General features: G+C 42.8%; 1 protein-coding gene across 1 annotated transcript in view; it reads left to right on the forward strand.

The window, feature by feature from the left end:
• Positions 1–20,220, forward strand: part of Prune2 (prune homolog 2 with BCH domain) — a 249,999-nt gene that overhangs the window by 52,689 nt on the left and 177,090 nt on the right. The window contains exons 5-6 of the mRNA XM_032891689.1: positions 4,991–5,140; positions 7,117–7,211. Of these exons, the coding sequence (XP_032747580.1) occupies positions 4,991–5,140; positions 7,117–7,211 (245 nt within the window). The remainder of the gene's footprint in view (positions 1–4,990; positions 5,141–7,116; positions 7,212–20,220) is intronic.

The following is a 20,220-nucleotide window of genomic DNA, read 5'->3' on the forward strand; positions in this document are numbered from 1 at the left end:
ACTCCTACCTGGAGGCAGCCAGCATTCTGAATATATATATATATATATATATATATATATATATATATATGTATCTTTGCTTTTCTTTATACTTTAGCTAGCCCTGGGTTCAGCCCCCCAGGACACTACACATGGGTTATGTGTAGTTATGCGCTTTACACAAAGGGACTCACACAGTCTCTGCAACATTGGAAATTTCCGCAGCAATCACACTTCTGTCTGCATTTGCTACAAGAAGCTCACATTCAGAGTTTGAATGTGGATACTGTTGCCACAGCCCCAGGTTTTCTACAATATCCCCATCTTATTCCTTCCTCCGCTGTTATTTCCCTCGATCCTGACTCTTTTACTGTTTTATTGTATTTCATGCCTTTTGGCAAGCTACTTCAATTGTTCAGTGCAAGAAGAATTTACACATAAAAATGGTCCATAGGTAAGCAACCCATAAGAGCACACACTGTTTAATGTGCATGTGTAGAGCTAAAGGTGAAGCGAATGTACACTGGCTGTATGTGTGACTCTCTCTGTTTCAGAGACTGCTTGTCTCGCTGAGTTCCTTTGTTACTAAAAAGAAACAAACTAATTTTAAAGATTGCCCCCCCAACCCCAAGTCCTCTCAAAAAGGTATCTGCCTCTGTCCCAACTCATTTATATTTGCTAATATTTGAAAATAAATATTTGGATTCAGTTATCTGATCATCTTGGTCCTAAAACTTACTACTATAATTATCTGACAAGCTGTTTGCAATATACTATTACTATTTTCTTCAAATATTGACGAAGAACCTGATTGCTATAGGTGTGGCTAAGTGGTCATTTGCATGTCACTGGTGACAAAATCTCTTGTGTTTTCTCATAGTTTTTCTTGCCACTGTGTCCTTTTGGCCCTGAGGACAGTTAGTGATGTGGGCTAACAAGTGACTCAGTGGGACAACAGTGTTTCAAGGTTGGTGGAATATTTAGCCATCTTGAGACAATTTGAATTTAATTTCTCTTCTTTTAAAATAGCACCACTGTCTATTAACTGAGCAAATTAGGACAACGCCACAGTAGAAAGCTTAGTTCATCCTTCTAATAAGTCTGCCAGTCTGGTTGTTCTGTTGCCAGCGTCCTTGTTTCCCCTCACTTCTTTGCAGTATCTTTGTACAGCACGAGTCTCCTGAGTCGGGCATTTCACACAGATAAAGCTATATTTCCCAGCAGAGCCCACGTTCAAGGCGGAGTTTAATTTAATAAAGGTGCTACCGGGGAGCCACAGAAGGGAAAGAGTCCGCTGTGCCTCTGGAGCGTCAGTCTGAGTTCTGCAGCCACACCGAGCTGCTAGCTTTTCTCTCCTCCAGCCATGCATATCTCAGGGCGGTACATCTGCCTGTCTTCCCGGTGCTAGCACTTAATTTCTTTGTTCTCAGGCTTCCTCCCTGTCCATCACATCTTCTGCATAAACTTCTTTCTCAGGGACTTGGTCTTCAGCTCTGTGGAGAGTTTTCATTTCCCTTCTGAGGTGTGCTGGACTAGGAGCCTGCGTTTTCCCCTGCCTGAACCCTGTGTGGTTAGAAAAGAAGACACCATGTCCGTCCTTAAACAGCTTTCTCAAAGCCACTGCATCTTGCCTTAATTTGAAACTTACTCATTTCAAGACACAAATTACTACCATCTAGTTTATCAAGAAAGTATTACTTTTCAATTATTTGTGTAAGAGATTACATTTACAGGAAGATCCAGCTGTCATGGCTGGTAAGATCACTGACCCTGGTTCTTGGAATTGTATCTATCTTTTGGTGTTTTTCCTGTCCTGCCTGTCCCACCTGCCTTTGTTATGTGGTCTTTCTTCCTCCTTTCCCTTCCTTTCCTTTCCCTTCCCTTCCCTTCCCTTCTCCTTCTTTCCTTCCTTCCTTTCTTTCTTTCACTTCCCTTTCTTGCTTTTCTTCCCCCTCTCTTTCTGGAAGATTCTTTCCTTATTATAATTTTCAGTCATGGACAATGTGAACACATCTAACAGTCCCATTTCCCAGCCTAAGGTTTATGGTTAGTCATGCCCTGGATTTGTGCCAAGTACAGAACCTGTCAGACTGTTCGACCTTTGTGGTTTTATTTCCTCAGAGATGTATTCTAGGGGAAGATTGCCAATGCTCAGATCCATTAAATTGCTGAATCATCACACTGAGGGGTGTGTGTGTGTGTGTGTGTGTGTGTGTGTGTGTGTTTCCAGGAACCATCTGGCAGTGAGATTTCAGCCACTGATTTCCAAGCATGCTTCTGTCAAGTCCACGCTTTGCCCAAATGGCCCTTCAAGTTTGTTTGCATAAGGCCTTGACAGCAGCCACAAGTAGAAGTCTAAAGCAAACAGCAGCTCTTGTTCTTAGCCTAGGATGAAGTGGAAAACCACGCCCAAGTCCTCAGAAGCAGGCTTTCCGTTCCCCAGGCAATCCCGGCTGACCTTTAATAAAGACTAGTTGTTTGCTATTTTGGTAGACTGGATTAACAGCTTCAAAAAGGTCCTTATAAGGAGGTCAAATGGGAGATGTACAGAGCCAAGGTGTTTTTTTTTTCCTTCTTGCTCCAAGGGTGACTCATCCTATTTCCAATGATTATAACATCCGAGGGAATTACGCTGTCTGCTTTGCTTAGGAAGAGGCTAGAGGTAGGAAACAGAAATTGTAGTTTCTCCTAGAAACTCAAAGTAACTCTTCAATCTCGGTTTTACTTTGTCAGCCGTACAAAGGTATCCTTTCTCTTAATCTCAGACATTCTAAATCCGCAAGGATTGTAAACGAATAATGTGCTTATTTCTATATCTTTTTAAGCAGAAATGGGAATTTCATTGTAAGTCTTTCTTCTCTTTTCTCTCTTCCTTCTCTGCCTGCCTCTGTCATTCCTTCCTTAATGTTTTTTGTTTGTTTATGGGTAAGCAGAAAGAGGACTTTTCTTTTCTGTTAGGAATTCATCATGTAGACAGCAGTAATATCCTGTGCTGTCTCCCAGTTAATGTTTTTAAATGTAATTTCTAGCAGTCTTGCTGCCTACAATATTTCGCTTTCTCTTAACTACGATTTTGGTTCGTAGTTCTTCTTGAATGTTAGAATTCTCTCTCCGCCTTCCCTAGCAGGAACTGTTCAGACACATATTAGAACCAGACTCCTGTTCCGGGGTCCTCACATTTTTCTCTCCAAGCTTCAGGAAACAGATTTTCTTCTGACTTCGTTTCCAGTTCCCCACCACACCTGATCTACTGCAGAAAACAATATGAGCTTCTTAAGGCCAGCCTTTAAATTGAGAGGTTTAAATTTTCATTTGATTGGCTGTAAGATTCTAACTCCTGTTGGCTCTGTTCCATTTGTCTTCTTGTGAATGCTCCCTCCCCCCATAGTCTACAGTCACTCAGTTTTAGTTCCTTCTATGCAGTAGCCTTTGAATGACAGCTGAACATTAGTTACAGGGTCAAGGTGGGAAGAACAGACCTCCTTTCTCCTCTCAGAGCCACTGGTAAAGTCACAGAGATCACATCTGTCTGATCAAACTGACCCAAAGCAGGATTTGCAATACACGGAGAATGTTCTGTTTTGGTTTTGCCCTTCTCCTTGGCAGCAGCTGGCAAATATTTCCCAAAGAGAGCCAGCCAGCAGATATTTCAGGCTTTGTTGAGACACTTAAGTCTGATCTCATATATTTAAAAAAGCCTGTGAACAATGTAGAGATGAATAGGGATGGCTGTGTCACCAGAAACTTTATTTACAAGATTAAGCAGTAGCTAGACTGGTAGCCCATGGTGCCTCCAATTCCCAAACCCAGAAGTCTAAGAGTCCTTCTCCCTGAAGGCTTTCTCTGAGGCCTTATGAGACAACTGTTAGTCTAAGGGCTTCTCTGCCCAGTGTCTACAATTTCTAAATTAGCAGATGCTTTGAGAGGAATGCTGGAATGCCGGCTCTCCCTTCTGTACATGCTGCGTCCTAACTCCTAAGTTGCTGCTGGGGGCCTCTGATACATTCACAGGTTTTGTGTTGTTGCATAGAACATTGTTCTAGTGCAGCTGGTCTACTAGATCCAAAATCTGGTAAATATCTGTTATGAAATTTGCATTTGTGTTGGTCCTAAATATAAATAGAGAAAATAATTTTTTATGTTTTATATTTTTATATCAAAAATTCCTCAAGATCTCTATGGTCGCCCTCCACTTTTGCCTGGTTATTTTTACTAAATCTGTCCCACCTTCTTCATGGTAAGATGCTATTCATAAACACAGAACAGAGAAGAAAACAGCTGTGCTCCCTACCTTTTCTTATCTGTTTAATTTTCTACATGGTAGCCAGAGTACAAATTCTGGCTTATAAAAATACAAAATGTAGATACCATAGTATGTTGTTCCTCCTTTTAAAATCCTGTGATAATCCTCTATTTCCCTTAGACGACAAATACCGATGGTAAGACAGGTTGAAGTGACTGTTGTTTCCTGCCTCTACCTCTTCAGCCTCCTTTTCCTTTTAGCATTTCCCCCTAAAACAAGAGCAGCACACTAGTAGCCTGAGTCTGGGGTTTAGATCCAGGCTTTGGGACAATCTGATTAGATAACTGTAAATTACTTCAAAGCTGTGTATGGTGCTTGAACAGATAGAAACAGCCTTCAGGTTGGCCCACTGTCAGACTGTGCAGCAATATTATACAATCATTTGGTTAGGAAAAGAAATAAGTTAATATAAAAAGTGGTAGGATGGTGAGTTGTAAGAATGTTCTCTGATCCCTTAACGGGGATAGAACTGACTAAAATCTTAAATGGTTTGCCATTAATTTCCATTTTGAAATCATTTAAAACCAAGGTTCTCTCCTCCCCTGTGTGTTGTGTGAAGATGTTTTGTTCCTTCTTCCCAAATTGTGTCCTGGAGAGCAGGGGCCACCAGCCCCTGAAGCCAGTATCTGCTACACGGGGACATTGATTTTCATTGTCCCTATCTTGACTGCTGGAGAGCTCAAGAGCATTTGTCCCCATGCCTTTCAGGCAGTATCCTGTTCAAGTGGATGACCATGGATCCTGAGCTCCCAGAGAAGCAGGAGGAAATTCTCTCCATCCTGGAAGAACAGTTTCCCAACCTGCCTCCAAGGGATGATGTCATCAGTGTGTTGCAGGAGAGCCAGCTCAGTGCTCAGGGTGAGTGACCGTCCCTGTCTCTCAGTGCTTCCTGGAGGGGTAGCCTGTGTGGAGCGCTATTTGAGTGTGCTGGCATTCTCTTCCCACTCTCTGTATGTTGGGGAGGGGTTCTGGGTTTGTGCTGTTGGCTTCCTCTGTTGAAACCCCTTCCTCAGGCTTCTACCTGGGTGCAGACACCTTGCATGTTAGCCCATGGATTATACCTGGTGGGTCATGGAGTTCTCTAAGGCAAAGGAGTTTATTTGAGAAGTCTCTCAAGTGCTTTATCCAGCAAATAAGCCCTGTAGGATACAATAGCTCAGTAAAGAACTCTGAGAAAGAATTAAATCTGTGTCTTAGGGTGGCCCCCTGTACAGTGTAGCCCCGGATGGAATCAGGCCACCCTGACCATAAGGCCTAGAGGTTAACTTCGTGGAATTTTGTGAGTTGGCTAATACTGGATCAGCAGTTTGAAACTAGTCATGGTAGGTGTCATAACACAGCAGAAACAGATGAAGTACTGCAAACTAGATTTGGTTGCTGTTCATTAAACCAGAAAACCACTGAAATAGTATGTGCTCTCCAGTCTAGTGGGGAATGAGTTACCCACAGTAGGCTCTAATGGCCATCAGACGGCCAGAGGAGTATGATGCTGGATTAAATAAGATAAAAAGAAGAAAGGGATGCGGGTTGTGCTTTGTCAGCATCTTCCACACATCATCTCCTGGGCATGAGCGTGGGTACATGCATGTGCACAGGTGTACAGTGGTGTATGTCTTTGTTTCCCTTACCACACTAAGCTGCCATGGTGGTACTGTACTCTAGAAATCAAGCCACCCTGAATCAAAGGAGAACATTGAGTTGCTGTCTGTTCCCCATGTTGCTGTGATGGACAGCATGGACCATACTGACAGGGTAGACAGTAGACCATCTTCACAAGCATCGAGAAAGAATGCCTGTGCTTCCCATAGCTTTCTAGTGGATCTGCCAATAGAAGAGGCCAGGCAAACACTAAGACAAGACCGTTCTTGTTTACCTGTGATAGCTTTCATTGAAACACTTCGGTCAACCAACTTACAGCTCTAGAGTTCTCAACAACGGATTCAATTTAGATTGTTTCTGTCATCAAATAAGGAATTCAATAACACTTATTGACAGATTATTACAGCCATGATCAGCTCAAATAAGATAGCTGTTGTTGTTGTGTTTCACTGGGTGGTACTGTGTAACCTGGCTTGCTTGCCTGGAGCTCTCTATGTAGACCAGGCTGGCCTTGAACTCTTAAAGATCCACTTGCCTGTGCTTCCCAAGTGCTGGGATTAAAGATGTTCAATACCATGGCTGGCTCACTTGTGATAGTTTTATGAAGTTTATAAAATATAATTTACATCAAATTAAACTGGCAATAATAAAATTATAGGGCAGTCACCTAAATCTGGGCCTTTTATCATAGTACTAAACTAGATCATATGGTGAAGCTGCCCACTCCTTCCCTAACTGACCTACTCTGAGGATCTGGAGGCTGACACCCAAGTGTGGCCTGTTCCAGACTCCCTTGACTCTAGCTTCAGCTTGGTCAGTGGAAAGAACAGTAAGGGCAGAAGGAAAAGACCTATGGCTGCACAAGCATTTCCTACTCCATTCTTGCTGTGATACCTGGCTCTGGCAGATTCTCTTCTCTAGCCCTAGCCCTCCCACCCCCATCCCTGCCTTGCCTATGGTCTTAGCTAGACTCTGACCACTTCCTCTTTCATTTGCTCCTTTGTCCTGCCACCCCCTCCCTGTGAGTGTCCTGTTCCATGAGAGATAAGTTCTTTTTCCTGCCTGCATCGTACCTGACATAGATGCAGCCACAAATGTACTTTTTGGTTTCGTGTGTTCTTATTACAGATAAAAATGATACTTTAAACTGTTGAGATCAGTAGAACAACTTTTTAAAATAACACATATATTTTTAACAGACCCCAGGTATAATTTTTTCCCTTTGTTATCCACAGGTTTAAGTCTTGAACAAACAATGTTGAAAGATCTAAAGGAGCTGTCAGACGGTGAAATAAAAGTGGCCATCAGCACCGTGAACATGACCCTGGAGGTAAGGGCAGGGCGCTTTCCCAGCCAAAATGGATTTCACACAGTTGCTATCTGAATGCCTGTGTCACGGATCATGATATAAGTTTGCCATGAGTGTCTGAATTGGCGGAAAACGGCCAGGCATGGCTCTTCATCTCAGAAAACAAAACCACAACCACACCCCTTCACACTTGTGGTGTATGTGTGTTTACTTATAACATACAAGATTACGTTCACTTGGTATTTTCTCTGTGCAAACACATTGAGGTTTGGCCTTCGTAAGCTATTTGGACACAAAGTCATTTTGACACTCAGCCATGACAACTCAACTCGAGTACGAGTTGAGCCCCAGCCCTCCAATGTGGATAGTGAATGACTTAGAATGAATGCTACCCAGTGTTTATATCTTTCTTTAGTAAATTATCTCTTGTCTACTTTGGGGGTTCCAACAACTTGAGCTATATTGTATAGTGGCCCATCTATGTCTTTGAGGAAGTCTATACTTTTTTTTTAACATGTTTTATTTCTTTAAGCTTTTCATATTTTATTGGAAGCAGGTAGTTCAGCAATGTGTGGAGATAAAGTTTACTATATAGGCATCTGTCTTTAGAATGGGATGTTGCTGTTCGTGTCTTCCTTGTGATGATGGTGGCTGCCTCAGTGCATCTATTTCTGGATAAAGGCCTTAATAAATATTGGTGTCCATGGTTTAGAAAAACCAATAGCAAACCAGGACCCTTGTTCTGTGACCTCTCTCTGAATTCACCCCCAGTGGGTAAGCCTCACAGTTTAGCTCACAGACGTACATGAGCATCAGGGCTGGCTGTCATCCGTACCAGTCGGTAGCACTTCCAAGCTGATGAAGCTTCTTTTCTTTCTTTTTTTTTCTCCATCTTTATTAAATTGGATATTTCTTATTTACATTTCAATTGTTATTCCCTTTCCCGGTTTCCAGGCCAACATCCCCCTAACCCCTCCCCCTCCCTTCTTTATGGGTGTTCCCCCCACCCTCCCCATTGCCGCCCTCCCCCAACAGTCTAGTTCACTGGGGGTTCAGTCTTAGCAGGACCAAGGGCTTCCCTTCCACTGGTGCTCTTACTAGGATATTCATTGCCACGTGTGAGTTCGAGTCCAGGGTCAGTCAGTCCATGTATAGTCTTTGGGTAGTGGCTTAGTCCCTGGAAGCTCTGATTCGTTGGCATTGTTGAAGCTTCTTTTCAATGTGTAGATCAATAAGACAGTTTCCATGGACTTCCAGATTGATAAATACTCCATCTAATTAGCTGTGGGTGTGAACCACTATAAGAAATGTGTGCAATTTGGGATGTACTAACTAGATAATCACCTTCAATTAGAAATCTGCCTCTTTTCTAGAAACTGAAGCAAACATGGATCTTGCAAGGGTCAGTAGCTCTGAGAATCATTTCTACTGGTTCAAGCCTTAGGGTTTTCTTTAGCTTCCCCCTCCCCTGTCCCCCTTCATTTAATGGCATCTTATTAGGTTTTAAATGACTTGTTTGGAATTCCTTCCTAAATTAACATAGAACATCTTGTAATTGCTCAGGGAACTGTCTGTAGTTAGTTATTTTAAGGCTATGAAAATCATACACTTACTATAGCTTTAGTACACCTTCATTTATATTATAGCAGTATACAAATGGCTTTGTCAAATATGTTAAATTGTAAATGTTTATCAAGGAGAATCAGGGGTGGAATGATTGTCTTAATCTTGACAGTAATTTCCATGAAGGTCCAGTAATTAATCAGGTCGTTAAGTATGAATCTGGAGTCCCTGTGTGATTTTTCTGGGAGCAGGGAGGGCATTCGTGTCTATGGACAGGTTCATCTGAAACTCTCCCCAGCTGAAAGCAAATGGAAATGTTGTTAAACACCACATCTGGAGTTACACCAGAGTGCTGATGTTCAAGAGAATGGAGGAAAGGAGCAAGGACTCCTCTATAATACGCTACCCCTTCCTTGGAAGAGAAAGTGCTCACTAATGCAGTGTGTCTGTGAAACCCCACGCATACTCAAAGGCAGAATTTATTCTTCTCCCTAAGGCATCCTGTGACACAGAACTGTTTCCCTAACTCTGTTTGGAGATGGTTAGGGTTCAGAATTCCTTTCTAATTCTCACCTACTACTTTAATAATAAAGACAAGAGTCTCCCAAATGTTATTGTGTGTGTTTTAGAATAGTTTGTTGTTCAGTGCTCCTGTCCATCTGGGTAGTTCTCAAACAGACTCTGTTCCCAAAGCTTTCTAAACAGGGCTATTCTCTCAGACGTGGTCACATTGGGTTGCCACTTCTTCATGGCCCCGTATTTCTTACTGCCAATCTCTGAGCTCTTAGGCAACATAGTCTCTATGGTGGACACCCTGAGGATTTAACTCTATACTATGAATCCCATGAAGTGTTAACTGGCTTTGTATACTTAATCATAATTGGATGATTTTTAAGCTTACTGGGGGTGCTAGTTTGACATGTCTTCAACTTTCGGGCACAAGTGTGTGCACATAGTAGATGCTTAGTTAATACAAATATTTATTTGTTATTTGTTTAATATCTGATTGTTATTTCATTCTAATTTATTTACTTTTATACCTTTTATACTTTTTGAGGAGCAAGCTTAATGCTTCCTAGTAAAAATTCCTACCACTGCCTAGTGTTCTCTCTCTCTCTCTCTCTCTCTCTCTCTCTCTCTCTCTCTCTCTCTCTCTCTCTCTCTCTCTCTCTGAGATTGTATTTTTCCATGTAGCTCAGGGTAGTCTTGAATTCACTTTCTATTGCCCCATTCGAACCAGTCTTTCTATTATGCCTGAAAGCTAACATCAGATAATTTTTAAATGGCCTGTATGTTCATCTTAATAGATATTACCACTACTCTAGCAGTCTAAAAATTGAGTGAGTAGTTTTGCAAACTATCCAGCTATTAAACCAGAAGAGGGAGTCTAAAGCATGTCAAAGGAAAAGGAGAAAATGTTCCCTAATTCCACCACTGTGTAGGAGATGGACCTTGTTTGCCCAATGGACCAATTAATTTTCTTGGATGAAAATATTTGGTTTAGAAAACCAAGATGTTTTTCTCCTTGTAGAATACTCTGCAGAGGGAGCCACAGGTGTGGGATGTAGAAATCTCTGGTGTTGACAGACAGATTCAGGTTTTCGACATGATAAGGAGAAAGCTGATAGATCGCCATTTGTCACTTTTATTGTAGATTTCTCATAAGCAATAATTGTGACCTAAAATATGTTAATATTGGTTGTGGAAAGAGCTACGATGAAATCAAATCATTACAGTTATGCAGAGTTTCAGAGCTTTGCTCAGTAGACAAGGTAACAAGTGAATGTGGTTTTGAGGTGTGACAAGCACAAAGCCTTACTTGAAGTTGGGGCAGCAGCAGCAGCAGCAGCAGCAGCAGCAGCAGCAGCAGCAGCAGCAGCAGCAGCAGCAAGCCTTCCTTACAGACAGGGGTCTTGGAAGCAAAGTCATCAGGCTCCTTTCCCCATTTCCTCTAAGCCATTTTGAGTCTGACTGTAGCATGTACCCTATAAAGAATACACATCAAGTCGTGACACCCAGTCCATCAACTGATGGTTATTGAATTGATTCTTTAGGCCTTTTTATTGGTTACTAACTTGTCCATCAGAAGTCAGTTGAAACCAAAACGACCTTTATTCATTTGCTAGCAGAATCTTGAATGATTCTGTTTATGGGGCCTCATTTACACCTGGTAAAGTAGTACATTATTAAGATGTCTGTATGTTCCACTCTAGTGAGAAGTTACTGGGGTGGATCACGGCAGTACTATAGTAACGGTTCCTTTGTCAACACTCCCTTACGAATCTCCCTGGAGACAATAGCTTGGTAGCATCTTTCCTCTGTAAGAACAAAGGTCAGACACTGGCCGGGCTGCCTTTTATCATCTGCACTAGGATTTGTTCACAAACAGAGACACATGCTGTAACCCGTGCTAGGGCTGATGACGTGACATTCACAAACTACACTGTTCAACAGAAATGTGTTATCATGTGGTTCTGGAAGCTCAAGGCCTCAGATCAAGATGCAGGTTAGCGCTATCTAAAGGTTGTGAGAATAAACAATGTTCCTTGGCTTGTAGAAGCATCACCTAGTCTCCAGGTCATCTGTCTGTCCTTGGTATGTGGTTCTGTGTCCTGATTCTCTTGCTTTAAGAACTTCAGTCATAATGAGCCATATCCCACCTAATGACCTCATCTCATTTATATCTATAACAATTCTGTTTCTAAATATAGCCCCATTCTAAGTGTGCCCAGTTAAGATTTTGACATGGGTTTCAGGGGATATGCACAGTGATGAGCTCTCCCAGAAAGCTCAAGATAATAAAACGTCCAATAAGATCATCTATGAACATGGATCTGCTGTTGCCACATGAAAATCAGTTTACTGTGGGTGAGAAGCACAGCTGATCACAGCTCCTAACATTTAGTTCACATTTAGAGCTGGTGTACAGGACTATTCTTCTACAGGGCTGGGAGCTGGGGGATTCCTCCTGACCAGCTCTGCTATTTGAACATGGAGGAGAGAGCTCCGGCCTGCATTCTGGTGGAGGGATTCAGTACTCATTCTGATTCTGTCCGGCATAGAGATCACTGCTCACAAGGTGCCTTGGAACACAGCAGAGGGAAAAACACCAGCACTTTCTGTTAGCATCAAGAGCACAGACCACTCTGTGACCACTGTTCCATTCCTCTCTAACAAAAGGGAATCTTTCTTTAGGTTTGGTGAATGTAAATGGTCCATCATGACTGGTGATTTAAGACTGAGCAAGCCAGTCTGAAGTCTACACTGTTTTAGACACCAACGATGGATTTCTTATTATTTGAGCTTATATTTTCTCTTTTAATTCATGATGAAAGACCTGATTTATTTTGTTATAAAATGCATAGGATTTTTGTGTGTTTTGTTTTTGTTTGTTTGGTGTGTGTGTGTGTGTGTGTGTGTGTGTGTGTGTGTGTGTGTGTGTGTGTGTGTGTGTTTGGGAAACATTATTTTCCTCCTTTGTTTCTTTTCAAGACAGTGTTTATCTGTGTAGCCTTGGCTGTTCTGGGACTCACTTTGTAGACCAAGCTGGCCTTGAACTCACAGATCTGCATGTCTGATTAAAGGAGTATGCCACCATTGCCCTGCTTAGGAAAACATTTTTGACTAGCATATGTTTTAAAATGTTAATAAATACTGAAGTGCTTTTGAAAAAATGACTTTTCAAGCCTTTTAACACAACCAATGGAAATATAGGGATAAGCTCTTTCCAGGTCTTGTCCTGTTTTCATTTGAAGAAATTATTTTGACTGTGTGTGTGTGTGTGTGTGTGTGTGTATGTGTGTGTGTGTTTCTAGGATCAAACCAGGGCCTTATGTATGCCAGGCATATGTCCTGCTAAGTCACATCCCTAGCACTTCCAGGCTCTAAATGATGACTACTTCTATCTCCTTTGGAGCCCAGGTCTGTCAGCTCTTCCTGGCTACTATAAAAGACATTGGCATGTGATAGAGCATGCTCTGTGTGCAGTGAGAACATCATTAATCCAGCCCTCCTGGATCCCCAACAGGGACATGTGATGGTGGCTTCTTACTCTGGTGAAAGTGGCTCTAACATCCACAGCAGATGAGCCCCTGACCTCAGAGGCTCAACACAGAGTTGCTTGTGTGAACTCATGTAGCAGTCCCACTTGGAGCTTAGGTTGGGTGGCTGGAGGTGATTTGGAAACTATTTTCAACATACTACTCCTAGCATGACCTGCAAGGACTCATCGTATTCCACAAAGAGGAGAGAATCCCAGGGGCCAAGGAAGGAAGGTTTTCTACATCCTCTCAGAGCAGAAAGTCAGCCACATCAGTTAATGGCCACCCCAGTGTGGGTGACAGCTCTTAAAAGCTGGTAACCTGGAGCACATGCGCAGCCTTCAGATAACTCAACAGGTTGCAGGGCCTCCTTCCCGGGTAGCTCAGCTGCTCTGAGCCTTGTTTTTCCCAACCTGACTAAAATTCACAATCATGCACCAGTCCACTCCCTTAGTGACACAACTTTCCCAAATCAGTGAATAAACGCAGATCAGCCTGCTCAGTCAACACATTTAATGGCAGGGGATTTTTTAAAAAATCAAAACGAACCAGAATGATTCTTGAACATTGGTTGTCAGTCCAGACTCAAAACCATGTGTGACCGAGGTATTTGAACTTCATCGTTCTCGTACTGAAGAATCCCAAGGAGTTTGAAGCAAATGACAAAATGGTTAGATGACTTTGTGTGCATGGGGGAGTTTTAAGAATCAGTCTGTATGAGGCACACGAAGCATGGATTTCAATTTGCAGTCAGTTTTAAGCTAATAATTCATAGCTATGTGCCATTCCTTACCGTGGGAAGCAACAGGCAGGGGGAGCAGAGCGTCTCTCTTTAAGGACTGCTCTAAGCAGCTGAGGTTTGTGACGTGTAAGATCTTTGCAGACTATACTAGGCACCTTCTGATGATGGGAGAAATATGTCATCGACAAAATATGTCACCAACTGTGTATTGGCCACCTTTTGGTCACTGTGATGAAATACCTTAGATAAATCAATGTATAGAGAAGAAAGGTTTGTTTTGCTTGGCTCGTGGTGCAGGGGGTTTCAGTCCATGGTAGCTTCGAGTCTGATGAGATAGTACAGCCTGGTAGGGCATGTGGTGGAGGAGGCTGTTCACCTCAGGGAGGATTCGAATCGAAAAGGGAGCAGGAGGGCCTTGGAGGTAAAATATCCCTTTCAAGGCCACTCCCCCAGCTGCCTAAATTCTTCCCAGTATGCCCAGCCTCCATTGTTTCCCCAGCCACGTCACAGGTTGGAAACCACCACAGGCCTCTGATTCAAATTACAACGCAGCCCAGGGTTTAAAATACATTAAAACAGAATTTTTTATTTTGTTTCTCCAACAAAACTCAACTTGGGGCAATGTGTATCTAAATTGACACCTTTTATTTATTTTGCCTATCTTAAATGGACATTAATGATTCATAAAACATATTTCATCTAGTTCTCCCCTGTCAATGAATTTCCCTAAGTGGCATCAGATCCCCTTTTACATTTTCCAGCCATTATTCTGCTTGCTATGATCTTAATATTTGCATCTCTCCAAGATTGATATTGAAACTTAATTCTTAACACAGTGGTGTTGAGAAGTGAAAGCTTTAGGAGACTATTAGGTTAAATTAGATAATTTTCATAATGGCTGTTTCTAATTTGCAAATAATGGGTTTGCATATTTTCTGAAATTTGACAACCATCCCTTGCCACCCCTTACAACATGGTGCCAGCATTCCACTGGGGCTCTGACTCCGACCCCTGATGTGAGGGGGAGGGGGCACGAGACTCACTGGGCAGGAAATGGAGGTAGCCAGCTTGGCATACAATCTACTGGAGCAGGCAAACTTGTTTCTGGTACCCAGTGCTGTGTCACGAAGCGCAAAGTTTCTTCTCTAAAATGTTCTGTCCACAGAGGGTCGCCAATAATCTGTTACTGGATATAGGAAAGAGGCCGTTAGACCTTTAAGGGGGCTCTTGTTGAGGATATGTAGAAAAACACATCCCTTTGTAAGATGCTGGAGCTGAAATGCTGATAACTTTTTTAAAGGTGAACAAGTGAATAGATTTTTTTAATCATCAAAGGTAAAAAGTTAATTTATGATATTCATAGCTTCCTTAGCTACTTTCATGAGCTCTGGGCAAGGGCTTTGCATTTTCAGCAGCTACTGATTTTAGTCTAGACTAAGAGTCTGGTCAGATTGGAAGTACCAGAGAGCATTAATACTTGGCCTACAGTTTTCCTCACTGAGCCCAAACACAGCTGTGGCTGCCTCTAAGGCTGCTGGGGACTCAGGCTGAAGATGCCCCATTTTCTCCACGTTTTGCTTGCTTCTCTGCAGCAGAAGATGCAGCACCACCCCCTCTTGTGTCTGGGACTGTAAACCTCTCGTGTAAACTGTCACCAAGATGGCCTGTGCCTGAGGGGGCTCACAACCCCTTTGAGCTCTATCTCGGGTTTTCTGTTACTTTGTTCCCATTTCTCCTCTGAGTAGGTTCTGCAGAGCTTCCCATTCCCAAGCCTCTGCCAGCTCTTCCCTGAGATCTTGTCAACCCTCTGGGCCACTTCTGCCTGGACAGTGCTGTCCTTCCTTCTATCCACTGCAAATTTGTCATTTTAAAAAGCCACATTCTTTGGGTTCATCTTCAGAATGCCTAGGGTGCTCCCTTATAGTGGACGGATACTTCTTTTCTTCCCATGTGGGGCCTCTCTTCTTAGTTCAGTGTTACATTTAGGGAGAGAGTATTATTCATAAACCTTTTTTTTTGTATTTTTGGATTTTATCTCCTATGTGTGTTTTTGGTCTCTTAGTCCTTCCCTTCCCATCCCATGTGTGTGTGGCAAATGTATTGGTCTGTGTGTGTGAGTGGGTGTGCATGTGCATGTGTGTGTGTGTGTGCACACACATCTAGAAGTTAGAAATTGACACTAGGTGTCTTCCTTAATTCCTTTCTGTCTTATTGAGGCAAGGTCTCTCATAGTTTACTAGTTTAACTACTAAAAATGACTACTTAGCTCTGAGGATATCCTGAGTCTCAAACTCTGGAGTCAGGTAGGTGACCACACCCACCATGCATTTGCCTGTACACTGGGGATCTGAACCTGTCTCCTTCACTTGTACACTAAGCACTTTCTCCACTGAGCCATCTTCCCAGCCCCCCACTTTGTCTTCTATAAACAGAATTGTATGTTTCTAGACCCTCAAGAGGAATAAGCAGGCGATTTCTTTCTGAAGGAAGTGGAGTGTCACTGCCAGCCTTTTTTTTTTTTTTTTTTAATCTTTATTAACTTGAGTATTTCTTATTTACTTTTCGATTGTTATTCCCCATCCCAATTCCGGCCAACATCCCCCTAACCCCTTCCCCTCCCCTTCCTTATGGGTGTTCCCCTCCCCATTCTCCCCCCATTACTGCCCTCTCCCCAACAATCACGTTCACTGGGGGTTCAGTCTTAGCAGGACCCAGGTCTTCCCCTACCACTGGTGTTCTTACTAGGATATTCATTGCTACCTATGAGGTCAGAGTCCAGGGTCAGTCCATGTATAGTCTTTAGGTAGTGGCTTAGTCCCTGGAAGCTCTGGTTGGTTGGTTCATATGGGGTCTCAAACCCCTTCAAGCTCTTCCAGTCCTTTCTAAGGAACGATTTTCCCAGCAAGGGCTCCAGTCAGCCACCGTCAGTCTTTAGACATCTGCTGGTATTCAGTAAAGTCATAGGAGACTTTTGTTATCCTGACCATCCTGTGATGACAAAGAAAATAGAAACAACCAAGTGACTTAACTCCCTCTCCACTCAGCACTGAGGGAAGTAAGAAATAGCACCTCTCTAAATCTATTGTGACAGTGTGAAGTTTCTTCTTAGTTTGGGATCTAATTTTCTTCTACACGTTTCCTTGGAGAAAAGAACCCCTCGGGCATGATGCTGTGCTTCCGTAGCTGCTCTTTTGCTCTGTAAATACATTTTTTAAGTGTACTATAATGTCATTTTGATGGCTTAATTTCTGAAAGGATTTGGCTAATTGCCTTTTTAGGAATGTACCCAGACCAGTTTGAGCCGCCCTGAGTTACTTTTAATAGCATCTGTTGCTTACCTTACCTTCCGTTTATTTTCCCTGTCACCTGCCTTCAGAATTCTTCGGCTGATTTGGAGACCTGACCTTGGTTTAAATTAGTTTGACTGCAATATTCCTGCTGAAGCACACGCAATGTTTTAATGGTTAATTACCACATTGTATCAAACTGTCATGGAAAAACAGGTTGTGAAAGTAAAGGAAACGTGTTCCTCTTCTCGTGACAGAGAGATCTCTTTAAAAGACAGCCTGCCTTTAATCCCAGCCCTTGGGAGGCAGAGACAGTTGGGTTTCTGAAGTCGAGGTCAGCCTGGTCTATAGAGAATTCCAGGACAACCAGGGGTCCATAGAGAAACAAAAACAAATAAACACAAAAAGACAAGAGGAGAGTGTCTTTACGCTAGACGCCCCTCTGTGCAAATACAGAGCTGGTCCCCTAAGCAACGAGAATATATTTTGGTACACATTAAATATATATTAATAGCGACTCAGAGAAACAGGAAGGGTCAAACAAAGGCTTTCAGATCCTGTGCTGATCCTTAATCCAATGATTGAAAAAATAAATAAATAAAAGGTGCTGTCCCGGCCGCATTGAGCATACGCAGGCCAGTGGTGCCGCCTAGTGGTACAAAAGGGAAAGCAGGTTGTGAGGCTGGAAACGCTCTGTGTGCCAGGTCTCACCCTGGCCCTTAAAACCCTTTATCCCACTTCGCTCTACATTTGAAAAGAGAATACTTGTGTTCAGCTCATCCGCCCCACACCTAGAAAACAAAGAAATCCAACATGTCATGAGTGTAACCATAAATATATCGGATTGGGGATGCCTTTCATTTGGTTTTTCTCACTGGACAACCCCCTAAAACCAAGCTTCGAAATAAGATAAGTCCGTGGTGCCGGGTTTATAAGAGAACTCTGAAAGACTCGTCGAAAGGCAGTTTCTGATGTTAGGCACTGTGGCTGCTGTCTTTTGCCTCTCACCCTTTTAGCCTAAGATGCCATTTTACGTACTGTTCTGACATCTTCTTTCAGCTTCTTCACAAGTTCTCATGCCAGGGACACCTCATTTCTCTGGACTTTAAATTGCTTTCCTTTTAGGCCAAAACCTGAAGTGAAACAGTCATTTTGTGTCTACCTGTCTCTGGGCTTCACACAACGAAGCTCTTACTTAACCCGCATTGCACCCCCTGTGCTCCATCTCAGCCTACGGCCCAGTGAGTAACGGTGCGTCTCTGGGCCAATGGGGTTGAAGAGAATGGCTGGAACGCGCAAGCATACTTCATTCAAGCGTTTACTCACCCATTAGCACAGACGTTTGTTCAGGAAACATTAGTTGAGTAGCTACTATGTGCCTGAAATATAGTTTCGATCCTGTTATGCCTTGGTCTTTCTACTATTGTGTCTATAAATGATTGGTCATTCACAGCAGTACAAATCACTAAGTACAAATACAGAGTCTGATTTAGGAGAGGGACACACAGTGGAAAATGGGCCCAGATTAATTTGAAACAAAGCTATGAAAGGCATATAGAAGTTGGTATGTAAATGAGGCTTTCTTCTGCAGAGGATAGTGAAAAGTAAAAGTCTTCCCATGTTCTATCTAGATCAGTGGTTCTCAACCTTCTCAACGTCCTGACCCTTTAATACAGTTTCTCATGGTGCAGTGACCTCAACCATAAAATTATTTCCATTGATACTTCGTAACTGTACTTTGCTGCTGTCGTGAATTTTAATGTAAACAACTTGATATTTCTGATGGTCTTAGGCAACCTCTGTGAAAGTGTCGTTTGACCCCCAGACTGAGAACTGCTGATCTAGGTGAGGAGAGCGTGCATGTTACAGCTAGACAAGAGAGCATGGATGCGATATGGAGTTAGGAGCCTGAGGGGAAATGGCTTTGTCCCCATGCTTGCATCTGATTTGGATTTAAATCTGGACAGGCTACAGGGTTGATACTTAACCTCTAAGAAGAAAGCAAGGGGGTGATAGAGTTGGGATCAAAAGAGTTGGGAAGGGGGCCAAGGGTACAAATTCAGGAACAAGCTAGAGAGAAGTGTGGCAGGCACAGGATTAGGAAGTCAGAAGTTGGCTGTACACCAGCTGCACACCATGGCTGACTAGAAAGACCACAGAACCCAGGATTACTAAAACACTGGGCCGATTCTTCCCTTTCTCCATCAGGAAAAAGGCTGACGTGTTCCTACTAATCCAGAGTGCACCCATGCTATAGGATGGGACCCAACAAACAGATTATTTCAGACAACCCAGGGTAAAGATGTCCAGGCAGGATGAAAGGAATACAAGTAACTGTTGGGGTCAGAAGAGTTGGGAAGGGAGCCAAGGGTACAAATGCAGACCAAGGTCAGACCCTGTGGTGAGGGCACTGCTGAGGCACAGAGAGCTGAATGAAGCAGAAACAGCACCTAGAGAGTCTGGACCCTGCATTATGGTTTACACTCTTAGCCCTCACCCGACCCAGAGGCAGATCCACAGCACTGGGAAGGGTTAGGAATATACGGCTGTGCTCACACAGCATCAGAATGTGACCATGAAGTCACACTGAATGAGCCAGGCTTTTCAAAAAGTGACATCTCCTGTTTGGTCACAGAAAATAAAAGCACCATGTGCTTCGTCAGATTCGAAATGATGTCATGAAAAAAGGCAGCAGATATCATCAGCGTGTGTTCAGTGGTTTGAATAAGTAAGTGTGTGCCTCTGTCCAGCCCTCAGTGGGCAGGAAGCGCTTGGCCAATTCCCCCTGACTGTGAAGAAAATCTACTCACGGTACAAAAAACAATTCACAAGGCCTTTCCTAGACCCAACTCTAGATTCTTTAGGTTTATGAAGGTGCCACAAACATGTCAGGCTGGCCTCTTCTCTCCCCTGTGGGTATTTCTGTGGATATGACACAATTACTGACCATGAAATGAATGTCCCAAAATAACATAATTTGTTTGTCTCACTCTGCATCTTGAATCTTCAAGTCAAAAGTACTCCATTTCCTAGTACATGACATTTTCCAAGTTTAATTACCTCCAGAATATGTTAGTATCAAGATCATAATGGCACCCACAGAAAGATGTGGATAATAAGTCAGGAGTCAGGGTTCCTGGACTGGAGTCTTGGGTTGGGCACTACGAGCTCCTTAACTAGAGCTGGTCACTTAGCATTAGTGTATCTCGTGTGTAAAATGAGAACTTATCACATCTTTAGAGGGTTGTTCTGGGGACTAGGTTAACAGTGGTAAATACTTAGAATGGTCCTGACATATGGTAAGCCCTTCCTAAATATTACAAAAATTATATAAAACACTGAAAACATTTTTAGACAGAAAATAATTTCATCACTAACAAAGTAGCAATGAATCTGAG

This window comes from Rattus rattus, chromosome 2, assembly GCF_011064425.1.
Source record: "Rattus rattus isolate New Zealand chromosome 2, Rrattus_CSIRO_v1, whole genome shotgun sequence".
In the NCBI taxonomy this organism is placed as follows: Eukaryota; Metazoa; Chordata; class Mammalia; order Rodentia; family Muridae; genus Rattus; species Rattus rattus.